This window comes from Chiloscyllium punctatum, chromosome 5 (genome assembly GCF_047496795.1).
Source record: "Chiloscyllium punctatum isolate Juve2018m chromosome 5, sChiPun1.3, whole genome shotgun sequence".
NCBI lineage: Eukaryota > Metazoa > Chordata > Chondrichthyes > Orectolobiformes > Hemiscylliidae > Chiloscyllium > Chiloscyllium punctatum.
The window spans coordinates 73,748,037-73,769,523 of NC_092743.1; the positions used below are offsets into that span (position 1 = coordinate 73,748,037).

General features: G+C 39.8%; 1 protein-coding gene across 2 annotated transcripts in view; it reads left to right on the forward strand.

Annotated features, from left to right (window-relative positions):
- The window catches only part of lyn (LYN proto-oncogene, Src family tyrosine kinase), a 119,797-nt gene that overhangs the window by 43,128 nt on the left and 55,182 nt on the right, over nt 1–21,487 (forward strand). For both annotated transcript variants that reach the window (XM_072570555.1, XM_072570556.1), the window contains exons 8-9: nt 2,651–2,800; nt 9,035–9,187. In XM_072570555.1, the coding sequence (XP_072426656.1) occupies nt 2,651–2,800; nt 9,035–9,187 (303 nt within the window). The remainder of the gene's footprint in view (nt 1–2,650; nt 2,801–9,034; nt 9,188–21,487) is intronic.

Here is a 21,487-nt window from a genome sequence, read left to right on the forward strand (position 1 = left end):
GCACTTTGGCAAAAAGAATATAGGAATGGACTACTTTCTAAATGGTGAGAAACTTAATAAAGCCAAAGCACAAAGGGATCTGGGAGTGCTAGTCGAGGATTCTCTAAAGGTAAACATGCAGGTTGAGTCTGTGATTAAGAAAGCGAATGCAATGTTGTCTCTTATCTCAAGAGGGTTGGAATATAAAAGCAGAGATGTACTACTAAGACTTTATAAAGCTCTGGTTAGGCCCCATTTGGAGTACTGTGTCCAGTTTTGGTCCCCACACCTCAGGAAGGACATACTGGCACTGGAACGTGTCCAGCGGAGATTCACACGGATGATCCCTGGAATGACAGGTCTAGCATATGAGGAACGGCTGAGGATACTGGGATTGTATTCGTTGGAGTTTAGAAGATTAAGGGGAGATCTAATAGAGATGTACAAAATAATACATGGCTTTGAAAAGGTGGATGCTAGAAAATTGTTTCTGTTAGGCGAGGAGACTAGGACCCGTGGACACAGCCTTAGAATTAGAGGGGGTCATTTCAGAACGGAAATGCGGAGACATTTCTTCAGCCAGAGAGTGGTGGGCCTGTGGAATTCATTGCCACGGAGTGCAGTGGAAGCCGGGACGCTAAATGTCTTCAAGGCCGAGATTGATAGGTTCTTGTTGTCTAGAGGAATTAAGGGCTACGGGGAGAACGCTGGCAAGTGGAGCTGAAATGCGCATCAGCCATGATTGAATGGCGGAGTGGACTCGATGGGCCGAATGGCCTTACTTCCACTCCTATGTCTTATGGTCTTATGGTCTTATACCACTCTGTGTAAAACAAAGTTGCCCCTCAGGTTCCCTTTTCATCTTTTTGCTCAAACTTTAAACTGATGCCCTTTATGATTCCCCAACTCTGGGAGAAAGACTGAGTGCATTCACCCTATCCATGCCTCACATGATGATATATATTTTTACAAGATCCCTTCAGTCTCCTAATCTCTAAAGCAACAAGTCCTAGTTTGCCCAATCTCTCCCTATAACTCAGACCATTGATTCCTGGCAACAGCCTTGTAAATTACTTCTGCACTCCTTCCAGTTTAATAACATCCTTCGTATAAAAATTTGATCGAAACTGAGCACAATACTCCAAGTGCAGCCTCATCAACCTCCTGTACAACTGCAGCATAGCTTCCCAATTTCTGTACTCAATGCCCTGACTGATGAAGGCCAGTGTGCCAAAAGCAGCCTTCCCTCCCTATCTACCTGTGACTCCACTTTCAAAGAACTCTGCACCTGAAGGGCGGCATGGTGGCTCTGGTTAGCACTGCTGCCTCATAGCGCTGGGGACCTGAGTTTGGTTCCAGTCTGTGTGGAGTTTGCACATTATCCCTATGTCTGCATGGGTTTCCTCTGGGTGCTCCAGTTTCTTCCCACAATCCAAAAGATATGCAGGTTAGGTGAATTCACCAAGCTACATTGCTCATAGTGTTTAGGGATGTGTAAGTTAGGTGCATTAGTCATGGGACATGTCGACTAATAGGGGAGGAGAATGGGTCTAGGTTGGATACTCTTCAGAGGGTTTGTGTGGATCAGTTGGGGTGAAGGGCCTGTTTTCACACAGTAGGAACTCTAAATAAAATGAACTCCAAGATCCCTCAGTTCCTAAGGCGCTACCATTCACCATGAAACTCCTACCTTGATGTGACTTTCCAAAATGCAAGACCTCACATTTACCTATATTAAACTCCATTTTCCATTTCTCAGCCAACTTTTACAGCTGATCAAGGTCCTGCTGCAACTTCTGATAAACTTCCTGATTGTCCACGATACTGCCTATTTTAGTGTTATTTACTAATTATGCCTTGTATATTCTCATCCAAATCATTGATATAGGTAACAAACAGCAATGGGCCCAACACTGACCCCTGAGGCACTCCAATAGTCACAGGCGTCCAATCTGACAAGCATCCATCCACTATTACCTTCTGCTTCTTACCATCAAGTCAATTGTGTTTCCAATTTGCCAACTCCCCCTGGATTGCATGCAAACTAACCTTCCAGAGCAGCCTACCATGTGGAATCTTATCAAAGGCCTTAGTGAAATCCATAAAAATTATGTCTACCACCCTGCCCTCATCATCTTTCCTGGTCACTTCATCAAAGACCTCTAACAAATTTGTGAGACATGACCTCCCATGCATAAAGCCATGTTGACTACTCTTAATCAAACCCTGTCTTTCCAAACTACATAAATTTGTTTTGTATGCGCTGAAATAGTACAAAGTTCAGAAAGATTTGATAGAATTTTTCAAGACTTTGAAAGAAAGTGTTAGAAGCTTTTCTCACTGCTAGTGAGAAAGTGCCGGACAAGGGAACATAAAGTCAGAAGTAGACTTTTCAGTGAAAGATAAGAAGACACTTCTTCGCACGTTGTGTAGTAAAAATGTGGAGTTGAAATACAGATTAGTCATAATCTCACTGAATTGTTGGAACAGGTTTGACTTTGTTCTTTGTACTTCTCAGTAATTGGGTTGAATTAGAGGCAGCCAACTGTTTATCTACCTATACTTTCATAGTTAGATACTAAATGTAAAAGTTAATTCAACACACTTTTATTTTGATAAAAGTCATGTTTTTACTTACATTGCTCACTTTTGAACCATGTTCCATTTTCAGGTAGTTACTCACTTTCAATGAGAGATTATGATCTTCAAATGGGTGATGTAGTAAAACACTACAAGATTCGGTGCCTGGACAGTGGTGGATTTTACATCTCTCCTAGAATTACATTTCTTGACCTAAATCAGCTAATTAAACATTACCAAAGTAAGTACTGGCAATTTTTGCAATATATCTGAAATGTAGCTTGAAGCATAAGCATCACAGTGAAATATAGTAATTGGAAATTTTACTGTCGCGTGACAAAAACCGAAATTCATTCATTAGCTTGTCAATATCATGATTTTAGCTTAAAGATAAGTTCAGTTTTAATTAGTCAATCTTAATCTTGGTTTGAAGTCTATGGGTAACACAGCTTTTATTCTCAAATAAGCAGTGACAACTGAGAAAGAACCTTTGGTTTATCCAAACTGTCCACTGTCGAGTTGTGATCTCATATACCTTTTTGCATCCTCCTAAAAACTCAGACTCCTTAGAAATTGTGAACAATCAGTTAAAATCTTGGTCTAATTTGAAGGAAGGTATCAAGGAAATTTATTTTCAAACTCCAGCACCCGGCCCCATTCCTTTTCCCCCTCAAGAAATCAAAATTAGCCCAGGAAACCATTCTGTCTCTGAATTCCTTGCCGTACTTTTCTTTCTGTGAAATAAATATATACCTCCACTCCCCCGCTTTCCAAGCCAGAAACTGTGTAAATGTCACATGAATTAATTCAGCAAGTCATGAATGAGATGAGCAAGTATGAGATGGTAGCATATTTGAAAGATCCACTGCTCTATAAGAGAAGAACCATCGCCTGACATACAATCTAGTTATAGTCTTATACAACTTAGTCAAGACTCTTGTCCTCCCTAACCTTATTTTTTTGGAACAAACTGTGAACTTGAGTGATTCCTTTCTCATCAAATTAAACTTGATCAGATCATCCCTGTGTCTGTGCTACTTGAATATCATAACTTTTGATTGTCTGACTACAAAAATGCTCCTAACCAGAAGTGAAATTCATGGAATGTTTCTGTAGCTTCAATATCATCCACTATGTGTGGAAACCAAAGGTGGGGACAATATTCCGGGTGAGATGTTATGACCAAGCTATTGTACAAAAACAAAATAATGCCTTATCCAACAAATATACAATAACACTCTGCTTTTCAGTTATTGCTCATCAAACTTTAGAGATCAAGGGTGAATTACAGTTTTGACAAATATAATTGCTTTATGTGGTGAACAGGCTACTAATATTTGGTGAATCGTAATTTTTTTTGAGCCAACAATATTAGAGTTGGAGTTAAAGTTGCAGTAATAAATATGAATATTGATGTTATCCACTAGATCTCAATTTGCTGTTCATTCTTAATTGAGCAAAGAGGAATTTACCACAATACTGTTAAACATGAGTCAAATGTCAGTTAGGGTGTGTTATATTAATTGGCATATAGTTCAGTTGCTGAATTCTCCAATTTTCATCATGCCTTGAGAATGTGTATACCAGGCTTATTTTGTTTAACAATTGATTTGCAAAACCCTTTTCAAAACTGTTCATCATAGAATGATGGCTTTGGAAGTGAGTGTATTGATCTCATTTACCAATGGCTTAAAATTCAAAGTTCTTTTCAAAAGATTAGACATTTGTTTTATTATTGTATCCATTTTGTAACAAATGATGAATATTGTAATCTAACTACCTCCGATTAGCAAGTAAAAAAAAGCTAATTTGACACTACTGCATAGGAGTGCTTGGACAATATCCTTTCTTCAACTTTAATTATTTGACTAAGACCTTATATGTTGAGCATTGCCACTATCGCATTCCAAACAATACAATATTCCACTTAAATGTCAATATTAACATCATTTGCCAGATATGTGCAAAATCTCCCAAAACATCAAGATTTGACTGAAACAGTAGAGAATCATCTACTTTCCTCACACTTGCAGAGATTTTAATAATGTGAGCAAATTTAAAGATTATGACTGTTGTCCTATATTTAGGTCCATTATAAAAATAATTTATGAAGAGGTTCTTGTGGTCAGCTGGTGACTAGTCTTCAAACAGATCCAAAATTATCTATCTAATTTGTTTGTGCAAATGACGGCTTTTATTGCCCTTTTTTTAATTCACTCTTGGGGCACTGCCGTGGCTGGCTCATTCAACTTGTATTGCCCATTGCTACTTATTCTTGAGAAGGTGGTGGTGAGCTGCATTTTTGAACCACTTTGTTATTGTGCTATAGGTAGTGTACAAAGTTGTTGGGTAAGAAAATCTAGGATTTTTACTCCGTGGCACTAAAGCAATATGTTTCCAAAAAAGGATGGTGAGTGGCTTGGAAGGAAACTTGGAATTGGTGGTGTTTACATGTATCTACTCCCCTAGATACAAGTGGTTGTGGATTGAGAGATGTTGTCGAAGGAGTTTTCGTGAATTTCTGTAGTACATCTTGTAGATAGTATTCATTGCTGCTACTCCGTGTCGATGGTGAAGCGACTGAATGTTTGTGGATGTGATGCCAATCGTGACTTTGAGGAGGTAGCAGTGACCTATTTCCTTGAACCATTTTGGTGTAGGTAGACCTATAATGCCATTAAGGAGAGAGTTCAGGATTTGGAGGCAGCAGAACTGAAGGAACGGTGACACTCCAGATCAGGATGGTGAGTGGCTTCGGTGGAGCCTATGGGTGCTGATATTCCCATACATTTGCTACCCTTGATCTTTTAGGTGGTAGATATTGCGGGTTTGGAAGGTGCTTTCAGAGGAGCCTTGGCAAATTATAGAGTGCATCTTATAGATGGTGCAACTATCTCCACTAAGAAAAAAAATCAACTGCTTCCCCTTGACAAAGTCACTGCTATCAGTGTCTGCAGTCTGTTGTCTACAGGAATAGTTTCACAAAATTGGAGGATAGCAAATGTTGTTCCCTTGTTCAAGAAGGGGAGTAGATGTAACCCTGGTAATAGACCAATGAGCCTTACTTCGGTTGTGGATAAAGTATTGGAAAGGAATATAAGAGAGAGGATTTATAATCATCTAGAAAGGAATAATTTGATTAAGGTAGTCAACATGGTTTTGTGAAGGGTAGGTCATGTCTCAGAAACCTTATTGAGTTCTTTGAGGTGACCAAACAGGTCGATGAAGTAAAATGGTTGATGTATATATGGATTTCAGTAAAACATTTGATAAGGTTCCCCACGGTACGCTATTGCAGAAAGTATGGAGGCATAGGACTGAGGGTGATTTAGCAGTTTGGATCAGAAATTGGCTAGCCGAAAGAAGACAGAGGGTGGTGGTTGATGGGAAATTGTCATCCTGGTGTTACTAGTGGTGTACTACAGGATCTGTTTTGGGGCCACTGCTGTTTGTCATTTTATAAATGACTTGTATGAGGATTTAGAAGGATGGTTTAGTAAATTTGTGGATAACACTAAATTGGGTGTAGTTGTGGAGGATGTTGCAATTTACAGAGGGACATAGATAAGCTGCAGAGCTGGGCTGAGAGGTGGCAAATGGAGTTTAATGCAGAAAAGTGTGGTGTGATTCACTTTGGAAGGAGTAACAGGAATACAGAGTACGAGGCTAATGGTAAGATTCTAGTCATAATTTGGAGATGCCGGTGTTGGACTGGAGTGTACAAAGTTAAATATCACAACACCAGGTTATAGTCCAACAGGAAAGCTAGTGTGCTTCCAATTAAACCTGTTGGACTATAACCTGGTGTTGCGTGATTTTTAACTTGGTAAGATTCTTGGTAGTGTAGATGAGCAGAGAGTTCTCTTTGTCCATGTGCATAGATCCCTGAAAGTTGCCGCCCTTGTTGATAAGGTTGTTGAGAAGGCGTATGGTGTATTAGTTTTTGTTGGTAGAGGGATTGAGTTTCTGAGCCATGAGGTCATGTTGCAGCTGTACAAAACTCTGGTGCATCTGCACTTGGAGTATTGCTTGCAGTTCTGGTCGCCGCATTATAGGAAGGATGTGGAAGCATTGGAAAGAGTGCAGAGGATATTTACCAGGATGTTGCCTAGTATGGAAGGAAGGTCTTATTAGGAAAGGCTGAGGGATTTGAGGCTGTTTTAATTAGAGAGAAGAAGGATAAGAAGTGACTTAATAGAGACATACAAGATGATCATAAGATTAGATAGAGTGGACAGTGAGAGCCTTTTTCCTTGGATGATGATGGCTAGCATGAGGGCACAGAGCTTTAAACTGAGGGGTGATAGATATAGGACAGATGTGAGAGGTAGTTTCTTTACTCAGAGAATAGTAAGGGCGTGGAAAGCCCTGCCTGTAACAGTCGTAGACTCGTCAACATTAAGGGCATTTAAATGGTCATTGGATAATCATATGGATGATAATGGAATAGTGTAGGTTAGATGAGTTTCAGATTGGCATAACATCGTGGGCCGGAGGGCCTGTACTGTGCTGTTAGATTAAGATTAGATTCCCTACAATTTGGAAACAGGCTCTTCAGCACAACAAGTCCACACCGACCCTCCAAAGAATAACCCACCCAGATCAATTTCCCTCTGACTAATGCACCTAACACTATGGGCAATTTAGAACGACCAATTCACCTAACCTGCACATCTTTGGACTGTGGGAGGAAACAAGAGCACCTGGAGGAAGCCCACGCAGAAAAGGGGAGAATGTGCAAACTCCACACAGACAGTCACCCAAGGCTGGAATTGAACCTAGGACCCTGGTGCTGTGAGGCAGCAGTGCTAACCACTCAGCAACCTCTAGGTTATATGTTAGCTTCTATGTTCAATGTTCTATCATAAAATCTGGAGGAATTTCAGGATACAGTTTCTTAGAAAAAAGTATGTATATGTGATCAGGTAATCTCTAATCTGAATAAACATACCCCTACCACAAAAACAGTGACCATAATATGAGAGAATTTAGCATTCAGTTTGAAATGAGAAGTCTGGATCAGAACCAACTGTGGCAAAACTTAAATAAGGGTAACTTCAAAGTAATGAGGCCAGAGTTGGCTGGAGGGGGCAGGAAAAGGAGTGTAGCAGAAGGTTTTTGATGAAAAGTGGCAACATTTAAGAAGGTAGTTCATAGCAAAGATATGTCCCAGTGAGGAAGGAGAATGCAAGAAAGTGTATAAGCCTACCATGGTTAACCAAGGAAGTTAAGAATAGCATCAATTCGAAAGAAATGCAAGCTTAGTGGTAAACAAGATGATTGAGAAATTTTTAAATGCCAACAAAAGGTTACCTTTTTATAAAATGGAGGAAACAAAATATGGTGGTAAACTAGCAAGTAATGTGAGAACTGCTTTAAATATGTCAGGAAGAGAAAATTCAAAGTGAACATAGCTCGTTTGGAGAATAAGGATGGAGAAATAATTATGTGGACCCAGCAAATTATAGAAGAGTTCAAAATGTTTTTCATGGTAGAAGAGGGAAACTCAGACGTCTAAACATTGCTTAGTTAAGACTTTGCAGCAGGTCAGATACTAGGTATACCAGTTATTTCTCAAATCTTTCCTACCATTTACAAGACAGCAGTCAAGGTTGTGAACTCACCTGCATGAGTCCAACAAGACTCAAGAACCTTGATACCTTCCAGTGCAAAGCAACCCACATGTTTGGTGCCTCACTCAAAGCTTTAAAGCTTTATTCCCTCTGTCAGTGGTGAGGGGGAGTAAGTGTGGTTTGTAAATCTAGCCATTCAACACGTGAATACAAATGTTATAAACTGCCAAAAATCACCAGTCCATTGTTAATTTGAGAACTTTAGTAAGTCATCAAATAATAGGTATATTCCTTGTACTTTAATTTGCTGAATATTTTGCTTGATCTCCATTCAAAGCATCCATTCAAACTAAAATCAACAATATAGGAGAAAACTGATATTTGTATAGTAACACATTTCACTTCTATATAAAAAAAACAGCCGTTATTCTCTATCCTTTCCCAAGAAAAACATGGTCCACTATGGTCATATCTCAAACATGAAGTGTGACTCGAATGATGTAGTTGAATGTACCAAAAAATTCACTACATTGGTGACTGGAGCCAATGATGCTGAAGTAAAACATTAATAACTGTCCCACTGACAATGTGAGACAAACAAGCGTAATGGTGTAAAGAGGGACTTATTGAGCTTGGGACCGAAACAGCTGAAAGCATGGCCAAGAATGATAGGGCAGTTACATTTCATGATGCAGAAGAGGCCAGAATTAGAGGAGCATCGATATTTCAGAGGTTTGAGTAGCCGGAAAAGATTAGAGATATACATTATAGAAAAAGAAAACAACTACTTAATATGTTGGACTGCAATAACGTTAATGAACAGGCCTACTAGAACATTTTTATTTTCAAGAAAATATTGTGCACAATATTTCACCTCAAACCCTAATTGTTTTAATCCACAGAACAGCCTGATGGTCTGTGTCGAAAGCTTGGATCGCCCTGTCTTAGCCCCCAACCACAAAAACCATGGGATAAAGATGCATGGGAAATTCCACGAGAGTCTGTGAAACTGGTCAAGAAACTTGGTGCTGGACAATTTGGAGAAGTGTGGATGGGTATGTGACTGGCAGTTACTTGGTAAATGTAATCATCTCAATGTGCTATTTGAAAATTAAAATCTTATTAATTATTACTGCACCAAGGAGAGGCTTGAATTTGTTGATTCCAGTCTGTTTCCATGATTTCTTTTGGAATATTCATGTTATCAGGGCACAATCTTTAGAGATATTTTTCAAGTTGATGAACACCAGCTTTACTTCTGTGGGAATTACTTCAGGTTCTACACTAATTTGGACTGAATATTACTAGTTTTCTAATATTGGTTTCCACATTCTATCTTGTTTCCACTATGTATTTGACTTTGTCGTCAACTGAATGTTTGGAGTGTTGAACGAAGGAATATAAAAGAAGGCGAACAACCAGCTAGAGTAGCTTTATTTTTTGATGAAGGTATCCATAATTTTAGTGTCTTTGGACCTGGTTGTGACTTGCATATATTTTACTGTAGCAGGACTTTAAAATCAGTGCTTCTAGTTTTTGTATTATTGAAGGTGTTTCAGCATATTACATGATTAAATCAAATGCTTTGTGTAAAGCCTGCTGTGTTTTAAATCTAATAAGATATGGAGTACAGTATTTTTTAGAGACAACTCTTGGTGATGGCACTGGTGATGTTATAAAACTCATAATGTGCAGAAATATTGCAAATACTGCATTGAAAACATTGATATAGTTCTGACTCATTTGTTGTACCTACTGACTTCATGAATAGAAAACATACTATTTGAGAGAGACACAGTGGACATTATCAGGATGCAATGGTTTTTATATAAATAAAAATTGTTTGAGTTTGCAAACATTCCAAGTGGTTATTGAAAGTGAAGACATTTGAGCTGCCTAGTTTCATGATACGCCCTTTGTCTGTTTGTAGTGCTCAGCCTCAAAAGATTGTTCGGAATACAAGTGAGCTGTGCACTAGGAACAAATTACTGCAGGTGCTGGAATCTGTACTGAGAAAAGCCAGTACTGGAAATCAGTGGTTCAGGGAGCAAGCTAACGCTTTGAGTCTAGATGACTCTGCAACAGAACTGTGGACCAGTTGATTCTTAGTAGCGGTTACATGACTGTTAAATGCTGTCATTTGATAGTATGTGAAATTCCGAGGTGAAAAATGATAACTTAGCTTTCATATTAAAAAAAGCAAATACAATGGTGAAATAACCATTCAATTCAGATTTAAACCTTGAGGTAAGGTTAATCATGTATAAGGTAAATGAGATTAAGATAAATGCTAAAGATTATAGACATGCTGTAAAGTGGAATGGATGGAATAGGCCAGGTGATGTCTGATCATTGTGTTATAAGTTTTATGTACCATTAACTTCACATAATCCGCAACTAGAAATACAAACCACATTTAAATTTGGTTGTATTGCTTGTTCTTGTGCATTTCATTATTGACATGAAATCGTTCAAAGTATAGGCTTCATTACTTTTCACGCTATTAAATGTTTCACCTTTGTTTAGATGGTGAAGAAACAGATATCAATTCCAGGAAGTATGTTGGTTCTTCACACATCAGCTATTTAGGGTGGCCTGAAGTGCAAGATGTTTCCTCTAATTTGCACAGTTCAGTTGACGTCTACACTCTTCCTTTATGATTGTTCTTACAACTGGCACAGCGCATACGTCAGCAGTGCACATTTCCTCTCTCTCTACTTCTGTCAATTATTCATTTGCAGTAAAGTTTCTTACTCTGACTTGCACAGGACAAGGAAAAATGGGCAACCCTGATGATTTAAGTCTGGAGATATCATTTACAAAATGCTTTCTACGTAAATGTATTTGCTTTATTCTTGGCAGAAAGTGCCCTACAGACCATTTGCAACAAATTGTGATATATAATCAGCTTTGACATCATGAAAACTTTGACTTATTTGTTTTATTTTTAAAAGATTTTGGTAAAAATCGCAGTTTGTGGATGCAGTAATTGGAATGAGGGCCAGGTGAATCTTATTTACTATGAGATCCTTGATTGGGGTTGTTAACCTGGGCCAATAAGGGAGGCCTGGCTGACAGATAAAAACTGGAGATTCACAGTGGTCCTTCATCCAGGGACAGGATCTGAGCTGGCTGGTCAGAGTCCATGAACTGTGCACATGTGAATAAAGGGTGATGTAGTAACGGGATACCTGCCTCCGTGGAGTTATTACAGAGGACATAGAGAATGGGGTGGGAGGGCAGAATTTGCCTGTTAACTATATCTATTGGAACAATTAACATCTTTAAAGGAAGTTTTGATTTTTCTATCAATTAAAACAAGAAATTATTTCCTCAAAGACGAATAAACTTCTCACAACTTGGTTTCTGTACTGTTGGAACTCTCATCAGTGGAGTGTTAGTAAGAATTGATAGTTGTGTTAGTTTGTGGTCTACCTTCTTGTGTCATTGAGAAATTTGTCAGATTTATAAATTCAGATTGTCAGATAAATAAGGCAGATGTAGGCCTTTATGGAATAGAATGTACATAGCTTGTCAAAGGAGGATATCTTTGTTAATCAATTCTTTAAAAACAACCTTTAAATACTATGGTTAGAACCATATTGGTAGTTTTGCAATGAGATTGAAGATAGATCAAGCTTGTGCTGAACCAATCTTTAGCATTTGTGGTTTAAACTGCAATGTATATTTTTAATGTTTTGTGTTACCTCATCGCGGAATTCATGAGGTTTTTTTTTTGCAGAGAAGTATGAAGTGGTAAATTCCTGTAGGAACAAAAAGGAGAAGCAATGTAATATGAAAGGCACAAGAAATAGAGAGACCTAATGTTATATAAGCACACATTGTAGAAAATGGCAGAACAGATTGTTAAAGTGGTTAAAAAATGTATAGGTCCCTGGGTTTTGTAAACAGTGACACAGATGACAAAAGCAATTAGATTATTATTAAGTTAATGAAATTCTGGTTTGATCTTAACTGATATACTGTACCCAATTCTGAATACCACACTTTAAGAAGGATGTGAAGATTTCACGATGCAGAAAATAATCATGTGAATGATTTCAGGATGATGGGATTGTGTTGGTTGAAAAAATTACAGAAAACAGCCCTGCTCTCCTTAGAAAAGAGAGGTTGAGAAGATTTAATAGAAATGCTCAGGGTTGTGATGGTAGATAGTCATAGAGATGTACAGCATGGAAACAGGCCCTTCGTTCCAACCTGTCCATGCTGGCTAGATATCCCAACCCGATCTAGTCCCACCTGCCAGCACCTGGCCCATATCCCTCCAAACCCTTCCTATTCATATACCCATCCAAATGTCTCTTAAATATTGCAATTGTACCAGCCTCCACCACATCCTCTGGCAGCTCATTCCATACACGTACCACCCTCTGTATGAAAAAGTTGCCCCTTAGGTCTCTTTTATATCTTTTCCCTCTCACCCTAAACCTATGCCCTCTTGTTCTGGACTCCCCGACCCCATGGAAAAGACTTTGTCTATTTACCCTATCCATGCCCCTCATAATTTTGTAAACCTCTATAAGGTCACCCCTCAGCCTCCAATGCTCCAGGAAAAACAGTCCCAGCCTGTTCAGCCTCACCCTATAGCTCAAATCCTCCAACCCTGGCAACATCCTTGTAAATTTTTTCTGAACCCTTTCAAGTTTCACAACATCTTTCCAATAGGAAGGAAACCAGAATTGCACACAATATTCCAACAGTGGCCTAACCAATGTCCTGTACAGCCACAATATGACCTCCCAACTCCTGTACTCAATACTCTGACCAATAAAGGAAAGCATACCAAACACCGCCTTCATTATCCTATCTACCTGCAACTCCACTTTCAAGGAGCTATGAACCTGCACTCCAAGGCCTCTTTTTATCAGCAACACTCCCTGGGACAATAGACAATAGGTGCAGGAGAAGGCCATTCTGCCCTTCGAGCCTGCACCACCATTCAATATGATCATGGCTGATCATCCTTAATCAGTATCCTGTTCCTGCCTTATCTCCATAACCCTTGATTCCACTATCTTTGAGAGCTCTATCCAACTCTTTCTTAAATGAATCCAGAGACTGGGCCTCCACTGCCCTCTGGGGCAGAGCATTCCACACACCCACCACTCTCTGGGTGAAGAAGTTTCTCCTCATCTCTGTCCTAAATGGTCTACCCCGTATTTTTAAGCTGTGTCCTCTGGTTCGGGACTCACCCATCAGCGGAAACATGTTTCCTGCTGCCAGAGTGTCCAATCCTTTAATAATCTTATATGTCTCAATCAGATCCACTCTCAGCCTTCTAAACGCAAGGGTGTACAAGCCCAGCCGCTTCAGTCTTTCAGCGTAAGGTAGTCCCGCCATTCCAGGAATTGACCTTGTGAACCTACACTGCACACCCTCAATAGCCAGAATGTCTTTCCTCAAATTTGGAGACCAGAACTGCACACAATACTCCAGGCGTGGTCTCACCAGGGCCCTTACAGCTGCAGAAGAATCTCTTTGCTTCTATACTCAATCCCTTTTGTTATGAAGGCCAGCATGCTATTAGCCTTCTTCACTACCTGCTGTACCTGCATGCTTACCTTCATTGCCTGGTGTACAAGAACACCCAGATCTCTTTGTACTGCCCCTTTACCTAAATTGATTCCATTTAGGTAGTAATCTGCCTTCCTGTTCAAGACACCAAAACTGCATCTGCCATACATCTGACCACTCACCTAACCTGTCCAGGTCACCTTGTAATCTCCTAACATCCTCCTCACATTTCACCCTGCCACCTAGCTTTGTATCATCAGCAATTTTACTAATGTTATTACTAATACCATCTTCTATATCACTAATATATATTGTAAAAAGCTGCGGTCCCAGCACTGATCCCTGCGGTACCCCACTGGTCACTGTCTGCCATTCCGAAGTGGAGCCGTTTATCACTACTCTTTGTTTCCTGTCAGCCAACCAACTTTCAATTCATGTTAGTACTTTGCCCCCAATACCATGCGCCCTAATTTTGCTCACTAACCTCCTATGTGGGACTTTATCAAAAGCTTTCTGAAAATCCAGGTACACTCCATCTACTGGAGGTCCCTCATCCATCTTCAGAGTTACATCCTCAAAAAATTCCAGAAGATTAGTCAAACATGGTTTCCCCTTCATAAATCCATGCTGACTCTGACCTATCCTGTTATTACTATCCAGATGTGTCGTAATTTCATCCTTTATAATTGACTCCAGCATCTTTCCCACCACTGAGGTCAGACTAACTGTTCTATAATTTCCTGCTTTCTCTCTCCCACCTTTCTTAAAACGTGGTACAACATTAGCCACCCTCCAATCTGCAGGAACTGATCCTGAATCTATCGAACTCTGGAAAATAATCACCAACGCATCCACGATTTCCCGAGCCACCTCCTTCAGTATCCTGGGATGTAGACCATCAGGCCCCGGGGACTTATCAACCTTCAGACCTAACAGTCTCTCCAACACCAATTCCTGGCAAATATAAATTCCATTCAGTTCAGGTCCTTCAGCCACTGTTACCTCAGGGAGATTGCTTGTGTCTTCCCCAGTGAACACAGATCTGGAGTACCAATCCAATTCTTCTGCCATTTCTTTGTTCCCCGTAATATATTCCCCTGTTTCTGTCTTCAAGGGCCCAATTTTAGTCTTAACCATTTTTTTGCCTTTCACATACCTAAAAAGGCTTTTACTATCCTTTATTTTTGGCCAGTTTACCTTCGTACCTCATTTTTTCTCTGTGTATTTCCTTCTTAGTAATCCTCTGTTGTTCTTTAAAAGCTTTCCAGTCCTCCGTTTTCCCACTTATCTTTGCTATGTTATACTTTTTCTCTTTTAACTTTGTGTTTCTTAACTTCCCTCGTCAGCCACGGCCACCCATGCCTCCTCCTAGGATCTTTCTTCCTTTTTGGAATGAACTGATCCTGCATCTTCATTATACACAGAAATGTCTGCCATTGTTCCTCCACTGTCATCCCTGCTAAGATATTGCACCATTGAACTTTGGCCAGCTCCTCCCACATAGCTCCATCGTTCCCTTTATTCAACAGAAATATTGTCACTTTTGATTATACCCTCTCCCTCTCAAATTGCAGATTGAAGCTTATTGTATTATGGTCACTATTTCCCAATGTCTCCTTCACTTCGAGGTCCCTGATCAATTCTGGTTCGTTGCAAAATACCAGATCCAGAATTGCCTTCTCCCTGGTCGGCTCCAGCATCAGCTGTTCTAAGAATCCATCTCGGAGGCACTCCGCAAAGTCTCTCTCTTGAGGTCCAATACCATCCTGATTCTCCCAGTCTACCTGCATGTTGAAATCCCCCATAACAACTGTAGTAGCATCTTTGCGACAGGCCAATTTCAGCTCCTGATTCCACTTACATTCGACATCCAGACTACTGTTTGGGGGCCTGTAGAAAACTCCCAAGAGGGTCTTTTTACCCTTAGGATTTCTCAGCTCTATCCATACTGACTCTACATCCCCTGATTCTAGGTCCCCCCCCACGCAAGGGACTGAATATCATCCCTTACCAACATGGCCACCCCACCCCCTCTGCCCATCAGTCTGTCCTTACAATAGCACGTGTAGCCTTGAATATTATTTCCCAGGCCCTGTCCACTTGAAGCCACGTCTCAGTAATCCCCACAATATCGTAGCTGCCAATTTCCAAAAGAGCCTCAAGCTCGTCCATCTTATTTCTAATGCTTTGTGCATTCATATATAGTATTTTTAATTTGTTACTGCCCTCACCCTTCCCATCAACTCCTATTTCACTCAACCTTACAGCATGATCCGTTTTTGAGTTTTCTCCTTAACTCTATTTGTCAAAGCTATCCCATGTCCCCTTTTTGCCCTCCTGATTTCTCTCTTAAGTATACTCCTACTTCCTTTATACTCTAAGGATTCACTCGATCTATACCTGACATATGCTTCCTTCTTTTTCTTAACCAAACCCTCAATTTCTTTAGTCATCCAGCATTCCCTATACCTACCAGCCTTCCTTTTCACCCTGACAGGAATATACTTTCTCTGCATTCTTGTTATCTCATTTCTGAAAGCTTCCTATTTTCCAGCCGTCCCTTTACCTGCGAACATCTGCCTCCAATCAGTTTTCGAAAGTTCTTGCCTAATACCATCGAAATTGGCCTTTCTCCAATTTAGAACTTCAACTGTTCCCATTGGTGGAAGTGATGAGAACCAGACAACTGATTTTAAGGTGATTGGCAAAAAAAAACCAAGGGCACCACAAGGACAAGATTTTCAATGCAGATGTTAGAATCTGGAATAACCTGCTATATGCCAGATGTGGTGCAAACTTGTACAATTTGGGTTTCCGAAAGGGAATTAGGCAAAAACCTGAAGAAAGAAATATACTTGGCTACAGGTAGAAATGGAATTGACTTAGGTACTGTTAAAGAGCCAGGTCACTGGGTCAGTAGGCCAGTCCCATTTATTCCTATAGGTGTATGAACAGGTTGATTAGAAAATATCATTGAAAGAGCCAGCATGGACCAATTGATTTTCCCCTCCTGAGGTGTAACTATTCCATCACTCTAAGTTAGATAGGATTTGCCTTTAATAAATCTATGCTGGCTCTCCTAAATTGACACATGCTTTTCCAAATTTACATTTATTTTGTCCTTAGTTGCTTTCAATAACTCGGCAATCAGCAATTTGGCTGCAGTTTACAATTTATACCTCTCCCCTTTCTTGAATAGTGGGTTAATATGTCAAATTTCCAGTCCTGTGATGCCAACCCTGAATTCAATGAGGATGGAATATCTCTGTTGCTTTTAATTTCTGCTTTTTTAAAGATCTGCGATGAATTCCTTCAGCAGGTCACTTAACCATTTTAGCAATATTAATCTTTTTAAGTTTTGTCTATCTGTTATTGTCCCGTTCATAAATCCCTTCCACTCTTTTAGTATCACCTTTGTATCATCCATTTCCTTTGAAGAAAGATACAAAGTACCAGTTTCATAGCTTTGTCTTTTCACAAAAATTTTCTTCTGAGGCTTTATCTTCAAAAATTCGAATATCAACCTAGCAAACTGCTTTAAAATTCTTTGTGAATTTCAATTGTGCAGCTTCACGTGGCACCATGCAGACATGCTGCCAGTCAAGGATACCAGTGCTGTGGACTAATACTTGCGTAGATTACATGTTGTCAGATCATTGATATGGAAAAAGGAAACTAATGTCCTAACATGTGAACATGACATTTCTTGGCCTAAATGGCTGCTGAAATGTCAGGATACAAAAATTGAACAACACAGGTCTGACAACCCAAGAGAAGAGGAGGTCACCAATCTCCAAACAGACTGTCATAAAAATGGGGCCACACTGGAAATGCCTCTGGGTCCACACTATCAAAGGAGAATAGAGGAGAGGGCAAACTCAGTGTCAGACCCTGCTCAAAGTCAGAGCCAAATTCCCCAATCCTCCTTGATTGTGATTGGATGCTATCGGGCAGCTAGCCTATGCATCCAGCATTGCACAGTCCATTTTCTTTAAGTACTGTCTGTGCTGCCATATTAAAGTCCTCAACTAAGCCCTTTTATCAAAATAAAGAATAGAATAGCAGTACTCATCTGAAACATCAGCTTCAGAGAGTTAGCAAATCTAGCATCCTGGGCCTCTGACCTAATTGCAGCCCACTTGATTAATTTACCCAATTGATTCCACATCTGTACTAACCTCCAAAGTTAAAAATCACACAACACTGGCTTATAGTCCAACAGGTTAATTTGGAAGCACTCACTTTCAGAGTGCTGCTCCTTCACACCAGATAGTTGTGAATCAGGACACAAGACACAGAATTTATAGGAAAAGATTACAGTGTCAAGCAATTGAAATGATATATCGAACAAACCTAGATTATTGTTAAGTCTTTCATCTTTTAGAATGGGTTGCAGCTTTTGGTTATTATTACGTAAATCTCAAAGTCTTTTAAGTCACGTTCTTGAGAGAACCTAAGGTTTTATAATAAATAAAACCTCAGCTCAGATAATGCATTAAAGGTGTGAGGTTAGAGTCTGTCTGTATCCCAACTATGAGTCTATGGGGTGAATTTGTATTTGCTGAATTATATTTGCAGATACATTCTACAGTCATTCCGTGTAATATTTTGTAAAATCCATTTTGGAAATAGAACCAGTCTGACTCAAAATTGGGATACAGAGACTCTAACCTCACACCTTTAATGCATTGTCTGAGCTGAGATGTCACCTTTTATTTTATAAAACCTTGTTATCTCGAGAATGACTTAACAGTAGTTCTGAGATTCACGTATTAATGAACCAAAACCTACAAACTATTCTAAAAGATGAAACACTTAACAACAATTTAGGTTTGTTCAATATAGGGCGGCATGTTGGCTCAGTGATTAGCACTGCTGTCTCACAGCACCAGGGTCCCAGATTCCATTCCAGCCTCAGGCGACTCTCTGTGTGGAGTTTGCACATTGTCCCCGTGTCTGCGTGGGTTTCCTCTGGGTGCTCCGGTTTCCTCCCACAGTCCAAAACATGTGCAGGTCAGGTAGATTGGCCATGCTAAATTGCCCATAGTGTTAGGTGTGTTAGTCAGAGGGAAATGGGTCTGGGTGGGTTACTCTTCGGAGGCTCGGTGTGGACTTGTTGGGCTGCAGAGCCTGTTTCCACACTGTAGGGAATCTAATCATATCATTTCAGTTGCATGACACTGTAATCTATTGCAATACATTCTGTGTCTTATGGTCCTGATTCACAACTACCTGATGAAGGAGCATTGCTCCAAAAGCTAATGCTTCCAAATAAACCTGTTGGACTATAACCTGGTGTTGTGTGATCTTTAACTTTGTCCATGCTAGTCTAATACCACCTCTCCCACATCATGGCTAACCTTCAAATAATGTGCAGTGACTGAGGTAATGGCTGCAAGTTGCTCTTCACTCCTGAGTTGTTCCTTCCTTCTTTTTGGTCTTGGTTTTATTTACATGGTCAATGTGTCCATCTTGTTTTAATACCCAAAACTCAAGAATTTGAAATGTTCCTCTTGTGCCACTTTTCTAACCACACATTCATCTATACTATATTCCTATTTTTATATTTATCAATGTGTGAATTTGGGATTAATCATTAGATTGCTGACTTTGAGATGTTGTTTTAAAATCTCTTTCCTTCCTTAAAATGCCTAAAGATGCTTATTAACATTTCTACCTGTGTCGTTTATTCCCCTCCTTCACTCAGATTATCCTGTTGCCATTCAGTGATATTCCTTACTCTGGCACAAAGGACGTAGCATATTATTTGGGAATCAGAATTGTGGTCATGGAAGTGCTTACCTATCCCCGAACTATCAAATCTGATGTAACACTGAATTTTCAACCTTTCATTTCCCCTGCATACAGTTAAATTTCTTGAAGTTGAATTCTCATCATATTTCTCCATGGAATAGACATCCCTGCTGAGTATCCAAAACTGGACACTACTCGTGAATGGCACTGTTTTGGGAATTTCCTGCAATACATGTGCCTTCCTCCTACTCTGCTGGCGACCTCATTCATTCACCAACCACCACTATGGTCCATATCTGTTGCTGCAGGATTATGGTGCCCTGTAACAAATGAGACTTGGGCTTGAGTGAAGGGAAACGTGGCACTTCTTGCACACAAGTTTATCCATAATGCATGAAGTGTACGGAAGTCTCCACATGGAACACATAGCACGTGTAATTGGCCCCAGTTGGCTTGTCATGGTAGTTAAATCGCTGACTTGTAAATTTGAGACTCTGACCATGAAATCAATTATCAATGAACTCTGAATATTGAACACCACACAGTGCAGATATGGGTGCAGGAAAGCCTTGGCCTAGTGGTACAATTGCCAGACTGTTAATCCATAGAGGGGAAAGTGAGGACTGCAGATGCTGGAGATCAGAGCTGAAAATGTGTTGCTGGAAAAGTGCAGCAGGTCAGGCAGCATCCAAGGAACAGGAGAATCGACGTTTCGGGCATAAGCTTTTCCTGAGGAAGGGCTTATGCCCGAAACGTCGATTCTCCTGTTCCTTGGATGCTGCCTGACCTGCTGCACTTTTCCAGCAACACATTTTCAGCTGTTAATCCATAGACCCAGGTAATATTATGGTGACCCAGATTCAAATACCGCCACAGCAGACTGTGGAATTTGAATTAAATAGAAATCTAGAATTAAGCGTTTAATGGTGAACATGAATCCATTGTTAGGAAAAACTGATCTGATTCACTAAAGTCATTTAGTGAATCAAATGTCAGGATGACATTTGATTCCAGATTCACAGCAATGTGTTTGACTGTTAATTGCCCCCCTGAATAGGCAATAAATGCTGGCCTAGTCAGTGACACCCTCATCCTGTAAATTAATTTTAAAAATTAATTCTACCCTGCTTTTAATTGCTGTTTGCCGGCAAATTGTACTGAAGGACTATAAGAAGAAGGACCTGTTGTGGGCAACATAATTTGTCATCGGAGGCTACCTGGCAGCTAGCCTATGCATCCAGCATTGCACAGTCCATTTTCTTTAAGTACTGTCTGTACTGCCATATTAAAGTCCTCAACTAAGTCCTTTTATCAAAATAAGGAAGAATAGAATAGCAGTACTCACGTGAAACCTCAGCTTCAGATAGTTGGCAAGTCTAGCATCCCTGCCCTCTGACCTGACTGCAGCCCACTTGAGCCAGTTAAATGTTCATGATCCTTCAATTAGCTGCTCTGAAGATCAAAAGGATATAGAGACAAGCAATAACTTTTACGGCTTGGAATTAAGAAGGTTCAATTCCATGATGTGAACTGCAGCTCTCCTTATAATAATTGTGTCTCTCCCATAATATTCTCTTTGCCTTGTCTAACTTAACAGCACTGTCTCAAACTCCTCAATTACTGTCTTCGAACGAAAAACAACTTTACAAAATCACATTACATTATGGCAAATATCATAGATTATACTCTTGTACGTAACATCTAAGAGGTAAAATATGAGAATAAGACTCCAAGTGAGTTTTAGCAAAGATTAGAGTCCATTCTCATCCCAGCTGGATGACTTTTCTTATTTTGTTTACATATTTAATAACATTTTCACAAAGTTTGAAAACTACTTAAATCAGGTCATGTATTTCCCAGAAGGATAATTCAATAAAATTTGTAATAACTGACTTGTCTTGAATCCCTCAAAATCAAACTCCAATATGACCAGGATATTCCTATCCAAGTATTTTTTTTCAAATGTTCTTTTTTTTTAAATTTGCTTGTGGGATGTGGGCATTGCTGGCTGGTCCAACATTTATTACTCTTCCCTTTGAAAATATGGTGGCAAGCTGTCATCTTGA